Raw genomic sequence first — 13,437 nt, forward strand, 5'->3', positions numbered from 1 at the left:
CGAAAAACTTACGAAAAATCAGAGTACGAAGTGCAGCGAAAATAAAAGAAGCAAATACTTTTATTTACTTGATTCACAACCACAGGCTGCTACTCCAAGGCCCACGGTCCTTGACTATTTTTAACGGGCAATTCATTATTACAATCCCCTCTTACAAGATGGAGTTTTCACTTTTACAAAGGATCTTAAGAACGGCAAACTTTTATCACCCTAAGAATTTAATTACAAAAATAAATGTAAATTTTATTGACAAATAAAGTATATGTGTAGTGCAAAAGTCGATGCAACTCCTCGGCGTTACAATGGCAAATCGAATGTGTTGGTCGTGCGCAAAAGGTCATCGTAGTAGCATATTAGTTGTGTTATAGGATTTTCCCTCGCAGTTGCATATATAAGCCGATCTAGACGCCTAGAACTCCTTCCGGGCATCTCCATATCATCCCGTCGATCAACTTCCAATGCTGACTCAACATCTTCCCAGGCCTATATCTCTTTCGAGCGCCTGGATGCTAATGTGGAGGTTGTTGGATCAACTATGACTCTGTAATGCCTTATCCATATCCGAGCTCCTAGAGCCTTTTCGAGTGTCTGGAAGCTGAGGTGTTCCGACCATTAGGAACTTGCCATCTCATCTGCCTAGCTAGCCCGATCGACTGACATCCGGGCGTCTGGACTGTCCAATTGCCTGGATCCAGATTGGGGCATCTAGAACTCAAAGTTTTAACTCCTCCTATCCTACATCACAAGGTTAGTCCAGAACAAACAAAAGCAGGAACTTGACAGTTTTAGCAAACTATCTAATCTTGACTTTTTGGGTTTCTAGTGAAATCCTAGGTCAGATCAACGTCTATTGTTCCCTTCCCAGTAACGCATCCTCACCCACTCCTCTCTGGAGAATTTATCTTTGTTAATCCGGTCCTCCAAACCTATTGGACTTTTGCTCAGCCTTTGACCCTCGGCCCCTAGGACTTCCACTGCTAGACGTCTAGTCCTCCAGACCCGCTTAGACTTTCCTATCTGGTGTTTTGATATGTCAAATCTTTCTGCCTAGTCCTCCTAACCAGGACTTCCTTTGCATAGCCACAACTAGGACTTTTCTGTGCTACTTGCACACTTAGTTTAGCTCATTAGTCAACTTCACAAACTTAACTTAAATCCTTTATCGTTATCAAAATCCTAGTTCGATCATCTGGTGTTCCCTGCGCCAACAGGTCACAGTTGATCAGACACTTAATTAAAAAAGAAGTTTGATCATAATTAATCAGATGTTAGGCATGAGATGTCAAATCCCAATAAGTCAAGGTTAATCGGGCATTGGACAATGAAAAGTCTCGACAAGTCATGGGTGATCAGATGTTGAGCAAGGAAGTATTGGTAGGGTGAGGTCAACCGGATACCGAGTGAGTATTGGTGCAGGGAGCACTAATCTACCACCAGAGTTTCGATGTTTGATAATATACCTAGGTCTGATCAGTTTGGCCAAGGGTTGATCAAAGCAAGACCTAATATTTTGATGTGAGTGAAGTCTAGTTTGGTCAAAGTTGATCAGAAAACTAGCGAGAAGTCCTACTTGTTAAACCAGATAAGAAGTCCTAGTTGGAGGCTAGGTAGAGGAAGTCCTGATTAGAGGCTAGGCAGAAGAAGTTCTAGTTGAAGGCTAGGCAGAAGAAGTCCTAGTGAATGAAACTGGGCAGGAAGTCCTGATCTGAGAAATTAGGCAGGTGGGAAGTCTTCTAAGTGACCAACTCTAACTGGAGGTTAGACAAGGAGAAGTCCAAGAAGGTCAAGGGTGATCGGATGTTTGATAGATATGAAGTCTACCGAGTGACTAATCTTAACTATAAGTTAGGCAAGGGTAAGTCTAGTAGGTTAGACCTACAGGGTAAGGTTTAGGTAAGCCTAGTAGGTTAGACAGACTATAATTAGACTTAGGTTGTTTGTTTGTGTGTATGTTTATCTTGTAGGAACCAAAAGCTAGAAGTAAGAATCAGGAAGCATAAGAGGAGCAAATAGAAGCAGTCAAACCAAATCTAGAGTTAAATCAAAGTTGAGTAGATCTGGATGCTCGGATCATGCTCCGAGCGCTCAGATCATGCTCCGAGCGCTCAAACCATCCAAGCACCTGGGGTCGCCCCAAGCACCCAAATAAAGTGGAATTAGCCTCGATAAAAATTGACAAAATCAGATCGGATCAGATCGGTCCGAAGCACTCGTTAGTGTTAGCCCTTAGATTAATTATGAGATGATTGAAAAAAAAATTTTGTATCATATTTCATTAATAAAATCCGTGTAAAGTTTATGCAATTATTATATTTGCTTCAGATTTGTGATTTCAGATGAATAAGTATAATAATGTTCCTAGGGTAGATAGGTTCTAGTCTACAACATATCAATTGGTTGAATTGATAGTGGGAGGCTATAGATATATATATATAGAACACTACTCTTAACTATTCCTAGTCAAACTTTAATATACAAGGGCAATATTAATGCGTTGAGACTAGCATATAGGTCAACTGATGACTTAATCTCACAAGTCATGGATATAAGATATCAAGTTGACACATGGGTATATATTAGAGAATATGTACTAAATTGATCCGCCATGAGAATGTTTCATGGATCGTTATATGAGTGTCATAAATATTCTCATAGTGACTATTAGTATAAATAGTCCTTAGACCTGAAGTCACTACGGTTTCCTACATAAGGAGTTGTGTACTTTAGTATTGACAAACGTCACCTGTAACAAGGTGGACTATAAAGTCGATCACTGGGTATGCAATAAGTTATGCGGAGGGATGTGAGTGATGTAGATGAGATCTATCCCTTTCATATGATGGAAGTGATATCTATGGGCCCCTTGATTAAGTAGGACTACTAAAATGCATGATCATGCTCAAATAAGTCAATATGAGATATTGAGCTCATTTGGTTAAGTGAGTCTACTTAGAGATCAAGAAACACAAAGATTGATAAGGGGATGACACGGTCTATGTCTCATGGATCAATCTAGATATCGAGGATAGAAGGACCAAGTTATACAAGATAATAGACACAGAAAGGTTAGGTCAGATCTCGACATTCTCATCACTTGGGTAGCAATGATGCATTGCTAGATGTCACTCATTGCTTATGTATCTAAAATATTATTTTAGATACATTGCTAACGTTATGAGAACCTATTGGGTCACACACAAAGAACATGTTGATTTGGAGATGGATTTATTTTAGTTTGACTAAAATATGATGGACCCTAAGATTATAGGGTTAAGTCTAATCCGAGTTAGACTCATTGAGTTAGACTCAAATGAATCCAACTATTGGATTATTGGATTGAGTCTAATCCGAATTAGACTCATTGGATTAGACTCAACCACTAAAGAGGATTAATGTCCATTAATAGAGATTAATGGAGTATTGATGAAAAGGAGAGCAAAAGGTAAAAACCTTTTGTATTCATTGGATGACTCTTTGTATTCATTGGATGACCCTTTGTATTCATTGGATGGTATTCATTGGATGACCTTTTGTATTCATTGGATGAGTATAAAGGTCAATTTTATACATTTGGTGGATGATCACTTCTAGTCTCCTCTTCTTCTCCTCTTGGCAAAACCATCCAAGTTGCTAGCACAACGAAGGTGGTTCTTCTCCGAAGGCTAAGTTTGTGTGACGAACGAAGGACGTGTTCATGTGGATACCGAAGAGGCATGACCATTTTGATCATGCTGAGATCTACCGAATCAAGTTACTGCCGGGATTGTTCTGTTCATGCAACAAAGGTGACAACTCGATCAAACATGTATACTACATTTGCATGGATCTCTGGAGGGATCAATTTTGTTCCACTATATTTATTTATTATTTTTTGTAAAAGATCCCTACAATGGTATCAGAGCCACTTGCGAAATGCGTATACATCATTTTAGTTATGTTTCATATGTGATATAGATAATGAGCATGTGTTTATTATGATTTGCATGATTGTATGAGTGGTTTTGTCGAGCAAACAGTTTGTGTTGATCAAACTAAAGGATTGTAGCATCTTCATACATAATATGAACGTGTGCTATAGTCCGATTTCGTTCGATAAATCTTTCATGACCTTATGAGCGGGATTGCAGTTGTGTAAGGTTGTGGCTCATAAATCGTTATTTAGAATCATAATAAAAGTATGTTATAGTGCATGGTTAAGATCTATTATGAATGATGTATGTCATGGTGCATGGTTATGACCCCTTTTACCCAATGTGATTGGATTATATGTGTGTGCATATTGTAATTCATAATACAACCTATGTGTCGTGCCTTTTACCTTTATACTTTTAGTTGTAAAATTAGACTCCCCTCGAATGTAACTCAAGGTTTCTTTAAATTTGTAATGTACAATTAAGAATAGTACTAGTTTACTGGACGACAATGGAAAGGGAGGAGGCCAACAACACACGACAACCAAGGAAGCACTTGGAGAAGATGCAATTCTCTAGGTTGACCTTTCGATCTTCTCATTGGCTTGAGAAGATCGTAGTAGATGGCCATAACCATGTCATGTTTCTAATTATGCATATATGTTGATGTGTGTCATGTTTGTATGTGATGCATGTTTAATTAGTAGTATTATGATAATTAGATTCATTTTTATATGCCTACCAAAGTTTGGTACTCACTTTTACCTTGATCAATTGTAGACATGTTTGCCAAAGCAAAGTGACTCAATTTATCTTGGTAGAGTGTGACAGGACAATTGTGATGTCTAAATATTAAACTTTGGGTGAGACTTAACTAAGTTACCTCAATTGGATTGAGAACTTAGAGGCATATCCCTTGCGTTGGGCAAATGAACAAATAGTCTTGTTCACATAACTATACAAGAGTTACATACGATGTAATTGGTACATGTTGCCTACCTAAATTATACGAGTCTTGGCGATTAGCCAAAGTTAACTCAAGATGAGGTATAATATGGATCTTGTCCCACTTGAATGTCATTGCTATTGGGTTTGGAGCTAGTAGTGTGGGTAAACTCCGGTTGCCCACATCCATGACTTGCTCCTACCAAGCTTTACAGTTCAGTGGGAGAATCATTTAATTAAAGACCTAATTAAATGATTTAAATATGATATTTATTTTTGCATTTCTTATTGTAGATTACCATATCATCAAATACGTCTAATACTCTCTCTCTGTGATATGTCCTTGATAAGGACAAGCTCAATGAAGCTAATTTCCTGGACTGGTACAGAAACTTGAGAATTATTCTCAAGCAAGAACGAAAATTGTATGTCCTAGAGCAACCTATTCCTGAAGCACTCGCCACTAATGCTATTCATCCTAATAAGGATGCTTATAAGAAGCATTAAGATGATGCATTGGATGTGTCATGCCTTATGCTTGCTATCATGAACTCTGAGCTTTAGAAGCAACATGAGAACATGGATGCTCATGATATGGTTGAACATCTTAGACAACTATATCAGGGAAGGCAAGGCACGAGAGATTTGAGATATCTAAAGCTCTATTTCAATGCAAGATGCAAGAAGGAAGTCCCAGTAGAAACTCATGTACTTAAAATGATTGGGTACGTTGAGAACCTTAAAAGATTAAGATTTTCATTGGGCCAAGAATTAACCACTGACCTTGTTCTGCAATCGTTGTCAGAAGGCTATAGTCAATTTGTCATGAATTATAACATGAATGAAATTGACAAGTCAGTTGCCTGAGATGTTAAGTATGTTGAGAACTGTTGAACTCAATCTTAAGAAGACTAAGCCTAGTACCATATTGATGGTGCAAAAGGGCAAAGGCTCCCCGATATGGAAAGACGGAATATAGAATCTAAAAGGATAATGAAAGTTGTTCGTCTTTGAATCGGGTTGGACCTGAAGAAAAAAGAATTAAAATAGAAAAAGAAAGTAAAAATTCTATTTTTCGATAGATTGTGGGGCACCTTTTTCTTCTTTTCCTTCGAAATATTATGTTATGGGCAATTAAGCAACCTATTACTGGACTGAGTCCAATGAAAAAAATAAAAAGGTAATTAGTATCAGGCATTCGTTCCAAAACGGATTATATCCTCTTGAAAAAGAAGGGAAATGATCAAAATTTAATTTTCAATTGGAACTAAACTAATTCTGTCAATTGATTTTTTATTACCGTCATATTTTCTAAAAATTTTAATTTAGGTAAGTGCTTTATCAGCATATGTAGCAAAGGAACATATCTAATTTAGCTCTTTCATGCTTACTATAACTAGTTATTTCGGTTTTCTACTGGCTGCTTTAACTATAACCCCAGCTCTATTCATTGGTTTAAACAAGATACGACTTATTTGAAATAAATTGAATGAAAAAATTGATAAAAACGAATATTTCTCTGAGATTCTTGGTATTCTATGGTTCTTTTACACATCAATTGTCAATTCTTGGTCATTGAGATTCATGGATAATTCAGATTAATATTTTTAAATGTATCTTACCTATTTTTTTATCCCCTTAAACAAACCGAAATGATTGAAGTTTTTCTATTTGGGTTGCAATTAAACTTTTTTGTTTTTTTTTTGTTCAAATATTTTATTGTGATTCGACATCAAATAAACTGACTCACGCTCTGTAGGATTTGAACCCACGACATCGGGTTTTGGAGACCCGCGTTCTACCGAACTGAAGGGTATTTCTAGATATATTACTCAAAAGAATCGACACAATACGCCTGGTCGATTAGAATTGAGAAAATTTTGTCGCTATTGTCACAAGCATACGATTCATGGGGATGTTGATTTGGAGATGGATGTTTAATGCTCGGGGATGCCTATCCCAAGCCACTTCCCGAGACCGATTGGGATGTTATTAAATGAAAGTTAAGTGTTCAAGCAAAGATATTGATAATCCGGGAGTACTCCAAAAATGAATCTAACTGATTAAGAAGCAAGATCAACCACACGAGAAATAACCTGAGTAGCATCAATCATCATTTACATGATTTTCTCAAATTGCTACTTCAGGCCAAATATATCCGCTCAACAAGGTCGATAATTGTTCCTTGTGCTACATCGATAATTGTTCCTTGTGCTACATCGATATTTACATGATTTTCTCAAATTCCAAATCATCATTTACATCGATAATTGTTCCTTGTGCTACATCACTTATAAATTTGGGGTCACATATTTTACTAACTAAATGAAACTAGTCTTGATTTGGAATCGCTTAGGTATCTAGCTAGTAAGAGTGTGCGATAAGACAATTGGAAGAATATCTTATCTAGTAAATGAAACTAGTCTTGATTTGGAATCGCTTGGTTTAGTTTTTAGCATTGCCAACCTAAATCTATTTGTAAAATTCCTTTAGAGAAAAAGAAATAACTTATTTGTGTATTTCAAGGGTATAAAGAGACTCTTAGAACAGTAAATAAATCAAACATTAGCAAATTTGATATTCCACTTAATACAAACTTATTTAGATTTATACACGAGGTCAATTCAATGAATAAATTTTAAATAAATAAATTTTAAAATATATATACGTTCAACTTGTTAATATTCATATATAATATCTATAAATAAAAATTATAAATCATATTCAACAAAAGAAGCTCTCAAAACAAAAATAAAAATAAACTTGCAATATTAAATTCACTAACCAATCAAACAAATTTAAAAATATTAAAGTTTCAACAAATCAAACACATTCAAATTGATAACTCGATAACATCTAAAACAAACCAAGTTCAATCTCATCAAACAACAATTAAACTAAGTTTGAACCATCATTTTAACAACTTAGTTCGTTTTAATCTTGACTTAGTTACCTTAAAAACAAACTCGAACAATACAAAGTTTGAATTTACTTGACTTGTTGACACCACTAAGTAATCATTTAACATAACTGTGTAATGATATATCACCTGGTTCCACTTATGGCCTATTTGGATGGGATAAAAGAATGTTCATTAACGGAAGGGGAAGGGAGGGGAAGGAAGAGAAAGAGAAATATTTATGTTCATCTTGTTTGAGAGGAAGGAAAAGTTCATTAACGTAATATGTGTTACCTTGGTTGGGAGGAAAGGAAAGGAAACGAAGGTTAAATGTATAAAATTATAAAAATACCCTTCTTAAAATAAATCTACATGTGAAAAAAATATGTATAGTTCATTAAATCAATATAAAATTTTTCTTGTCAAAACTACCTTATGAGATCAACTAAAATAAATATTTACGATTTAAATAAATAAAAAAATTTAAAAAATAATGAATAGACATACAATAAACATGCGAAGTATAGAATTTGTATACTTTGGTACGATAAAAGATAAATCAGTATTTTTATATATATTTTTATAAAAATTTATTAATATAAGAAATGAGTGAAAAGATCGTGTTCAACTAAAAAATTTTAAAAATTTTAAATTAAATAAATTATTTGAGAATTAATAGGTTAAAACATGAATAAAATTGGAACAAATAATATTTAGAATTAGCTTTCCCTTCCTTACACCCCAAATTGGAGTGTAAACAAATCTTCCTTTTCATGGGTAAGGAAGGTGAAGACTTACCCTTCCTTACCCTTCCCTCCTCTTCCCTCACCTCTTTACAAACAAGGTTTAAAATTTTCCTCCCCTTATTTATCCTTCTTTCCCCTTCCCTCACTTCCTCCCAAACAAAGCATTAGTTGAGATCTGAATTTAATATTGAGATCCTGCTTCTTTGGGATTTGCCATATAATTTGGATAAAAGTTACATATTAGAATTCTTTTCAACTTAAGGTGATCAATGAGATATCTCTTACACTTTAATTTTGTATAAATTAATTTTTTATCCTTAAACTCATTTTCAAATTGACTTGTAGAAAAGTATTAATTCCGATGGTACAATAAGGTATTACATAGCACTCCCTATAGAAAATCATCTACATAAGTACAAACTAGGCCCCACTTACAAAATCTTAAAGTTTATACTAAGATTAAAAAAACACTTAAATCACAAGTCGATTGAACTTATTCGAAAACTCGACATTGGCTAGCCATTCTAAAAAGATAAGAGAGGGTTGATTATTTTTTTTTTCTCTAATGGGGAATAGGACTAAAACCCAATAGAAGAATCTAACAATGACAATCCAGCTATGCTGATTGAGTATCCCCAAATCATGATTCAAAAAGTAGAAAAAAAAACTAAACTACAAGATTCAAAAGGGCCCTAAAAGTAATTACTCGAACTCATTTTCACACCGATATAAACATGTCTTGCAAACGGATAGAGCTTAAGCAAAAGTCATTGTGTAAACAGCCTTCTCCCACTTCGCCCACCAAATGTGATAGGCTGAAGACAACTCTTAGAGGGCTTTTGTTATAGCCTGCTAATTGGGCTTCTCATTTGAGGCCCACTAAAGCCGCTCATTTGGGGGCCGTATCATATTAAATTAAATCATTCATAATTCTCCTGATCTTAATTGAACAGGATTAGATTTAAACCAGGTTTAGTGGATCGTTCGGCTATATCATCACCTAACACGTGGTTGCACGTGGCCACTCACCGACTGCGCCTATCGCGATTGCTCGTGAGGGAAAGCAGAAAATAAACTTTTTTTTTTAAAAAAAAAGAATATTTCTCTTTTATCCAAAAATGTAAAAAGAACGCAGAATTGAGCCAAAGGTTTTTGTAACCCTGATCCAACTTTCCAATACTAGTCCAGGACGAGTCCATCAACGCCGGCGCCACCGTCCATCGGGGCTTCGTCTTCGACGGGAACGGCGGCGGCGGCGGCGGTGGCGTCCAACCACTGTTCAAAAGGTACGCACTCGGCCTTGTGCGACGACCTCCAGTGCGTCGCCTGGCACGCCCTCGAGCAGTACCTGACGATGCTGCACGCAGCGCACAGCCAGAACTCGTGACGCCGCGTCTCCAGGCGGCCGCATCCGCCGTTGGAACACAGACTCAACTCCTCTCCGTTCAAAACCTCGCTCCTCGCTGTAAACCACTCCGCCAAGAAACGGTTAGCCGGGTGCGGCTCCGGCGGCGGAGTGGAACGCATCCATAAATCTAAATCTTTAAGAAGAGAGCACCGGCGATTGGCATGGCGGTGAAGCGGGGAAGAGGAGGAGGAATGCAGGAAGGCGGCGAACTCACGGGCATTGGCCAGGAGGAGGAAGCGGCGGCCCTCGGCGAGATTGCGTCGCACGCCGTAGCCGTCCTGAAGGCAGTGGCCTAGAACTCGCATCGCGTCCACGTAGCCGAGGGAGGCAGCCCGCGCGCAGAGCGCGACGCCGGCTTCGGGATCCTTGTCGATCTTGGATTTTCCGCTTCCGTTGAATTGGATCACCGCCAACGAGAAGAGCGCTGGCGCGTGGTTTTCTATCGCTGCCTGCGCAATAAGCGAGAGTCCACTCTTCCGATTCCTTAAGCAGTAGAAGCGGATCTGCAAACGCAAAAGAGGAAAACGATCGATCGAAACCCTTCAAAGCTCGTTCCATCTCAACCAAACAGACAAACAGAGGGGCAAGAAGCCTACCATGCCCAGGATGTAACGAGCTTCCAGGTTTCCGGAATCGGCGCAGCGTTTCAAATATCTGTGGGAGAAATCAGACCAGCTCTTGGCTCTCACGGCGAGCGACTCCGCCGATGCCCTCGAAAGAACCAGAGGATCAAGTCCAAGACGATTGAGTCTCCTACATCTACCAAATCCAAGAACAAAACCACGATTTCCTCAGCAAAAGCCACAATATCCTTCGGAGAAACGGAGAAGATGAGAAAGAAAGATAGCGTACACTACGAAGACGGCAACCAGATCGGCGGGTCTCGCGGCGGAGGCGCTCAGCTTGCAGAGGACCGCCACTACGAGCTCGTCCGGAAGGACGTCGAACAAGTCGCCCTTCTCCGCCGCTCGCGTCCTCTTCCGCCCGGCATCCACTCCTCCTCCGGCGACCCCCATCGCCCTCTTCCTTCCTCAATGACCTCAGCTCAATCTCCGGCGACTCGGCAGTAACAACGAAGGCGACGCCGTGATTCGAGGTCGCGTCTTCTCTATCTCATTCCCTCTCGTCCGAGAGAGAAAGCAGCTCCCTTATATGTTAAGCATCGGAGCAAAAGGGAGAAGACATTCCGTCCGCGCACTCCGCGTACACCCACCAATCATCACGAACATTCCAACGGGTGCATTGATGGGTCACGAATTTAAGTTTTTTACGAATGCCAAGGTCGCAATATCGTTACCCACTCCAATACCCATCACAGTCAAAGGAACCCGAAAGAATACAGCGACTATCTAACCGTCAATATATATTTTCATCGTACCAATGCGGTGGGTATGATTGGGTGAAAATTAGATTGCGAGAGAGGGTTGGCTAGGAAAACGCCGGCTTGTGACGCTGGTCATTTGAATAATTGCGCATTTTAATTCGATACCTTCTTTTTTAATTGTGTGGGCCCTGTATATTAATTGGAGAAGACGTTAAATATTTATATATTTGATTCGATAATTTTTCTAAAAATCCCACAGTTGCACGTCTCTATTTTAATTTTTTATTTTTCATTTTTAAAATAATTTTCTTATTTTTTAGAGAACTAAAGATATTTTATAAAATAGAATTTCAATAAAGCGTTAAATAAATAGAAAAGATTTGTGGGGCGATTTGAATAATATTAAATATTAATTGCATAGTATGATCAAAATTAAAATTAGCCCACTTAAATTGAATAATATGAATTTATTTATCTTCTTCTTTTCTTCATTTTTCTTTTTTCTTTCTATTATTGTGGATTCTCTATCCCTTTTTTTATCCGTCCTTTAAAGTAAACAAGCATGAGGGTATATTCTTATTGGTTATTAGACTTCTAATTTATTTCAACTCAAATGGTCCTTTTAATTTTATATATATTATGAATGGGACAAATAAAGATAATGATTCTCTCTTAGGAAGAGAGTAAAAGTCATCTTCTCTAGTAATTTCTTTGAATTTATTGTTGGAAGATTTAAACAAAAATTAAATGAAGGTAAAATTTTTCTTTCAATAACCATTGAAAGTTACATTGTCCGCTACTAATATACTATAGTCTTTATGTTATTCTACTATTATAGTACAATTTTTTCATATGATTCTCTAATTTTTCTATTTAAGTATCAACTTATCATTAGTCAATTGATACAAATTAATTGATATTTCAATTGACTCCATATTAAATAAAAATATTTTGTTTGTAGATTGATTTATTTGAATTGAGTACTTGCTCGACTTAGCCATCATCGACCAACTATATATTGTTATCAATTAACTAACCCTAAACTCAATTTTAAATAGAAATATTATGCTTATTAGGCGATCTACTTGAATAATTAACTACTTAATTAGTCAACTAAATCATTTACTGTGATATTCCTAATGATCAAAATCTTATCTAAGTTGGGATAAACCTTCTCTTAGGTACATGTCTCTCAACTCTCAACTCACTTAAAAATTTACCTTTAATTCCTTTACCACTAAACCTTCTTCCGTCATGTTATTTATCCCTTGGATGCACCTACACCCATGACTCGCTTCATTTGTTATTCTTCAAGCTTTACTTACGTAGTATGTCTCCTCCAACCCCACTACAGTTAGATGTTCTTTATCCATCGAACCCTTGAATGTCCCATAATATTTTTCTTCAATCTTCATAATCCTCGAGCCATCGATAATCATGACCATGCCAAATCTCCATGTGTATCATAATCGAGTCCGTACAATTTCATACATATATCAAATACAAATATAATCTTAACTTAAACTTTTTATTTAAACATCAGAACTTATAATTGATCTGGATCACAAGACGCATAATTGCACTAAAAATATATTTTTCAAAAAACTTATTTAGAAGTATGTAGGATACCATATTGAAAATGACTTTGTTATTGATAATCAAAGATGTGAACCAAAATATTAGTATTGGAGGATGGATAGTGTCTTGAACTACAAATTATAATTTTACTTTTTCTTGCACTTGCGCAATGCAAAATAATTTGTTAATATATAAATATTAGGTATTCAGCTTATACCGACTAATCTTAGGATAGAGATCCAGTTCCACATTTCGACCGAGGTGGTTCTTAATGTGACACTCCAGCATCACTAGTTGTTCGAACATGCACTGCATGGATTTCAAATCCTAATTTGCTTATGAAAAACATCTCACCTCTTACTATCATACCACTTGAGAGAGAGGGGGAGTAATTTATTAATGATTCATATCATGATTGTGTATTTATTCAAATTAGAGAAAAAAAAAGATAATACTAGAATACCATCAAAATCTTTGAGTTAATTCAAATGTTTTTGATTGAATCATATAGATAAGATCACAAACTTATCTGCTAATAATAGATGTCATATCTAGTCAACTTAACAAGATTTTAGTTATCTTTAGTCCAAGTTAGTTGACTCAATTGACCACTTTAGTGAGCCTAT

At 36.8% G+C, this 13,437-nt stretch overlaps 1 protein-coding gene across 1 annotated transcript; it reads right to left on the reverse strand.

Moving 5' to 3' along the window:
- Window positions 1-9,622: 9,622 nt before the first annotated feature.
- LOC141827937 (F-box protein At1g67340-like) lies at window positions 9,623-11,064 on the reverse strand. Its single transcript, XM_074715284.1, has 3 exons — window positions 10,762-11,064; window positions 10,506-10,668; window positions 9,623-10,412 (listed from the first exon to the last, which is right to left on the reverse strand). The coding sequence occupies exons 1-3, from the start codon at window positions 10,923-10,925 to the stop codon at window positions 9,681-9,683; spliced, it is 1,059 nt and encodes a 352-aa protein (XP_074571385.1). The 5' UTR covers window positions 10,926-11,064; the 3' UTR covers window positions 9,623-9,680.
- Window positions 11,065-13,437: the final 2,373 nt, after the last annotated feature.

The sequence above is a fragment of the Curcuma longa genome, chromosome 4 (genome assembly GCF_044706935.1).
Source record: "Curcuma longa cultivar G26 ecotype Majalengka, Jawa Barat chromosome 4, ITB_CL_G26_1.1, whole genome shotgun sequence".
Taxonomy (NCBI): Eukaryota; Viridiplantae; Streptophyta; class Magnoliopsida; order Zingiberales; family Zingiberaceae; genus Curcuma; species Curcuma longa.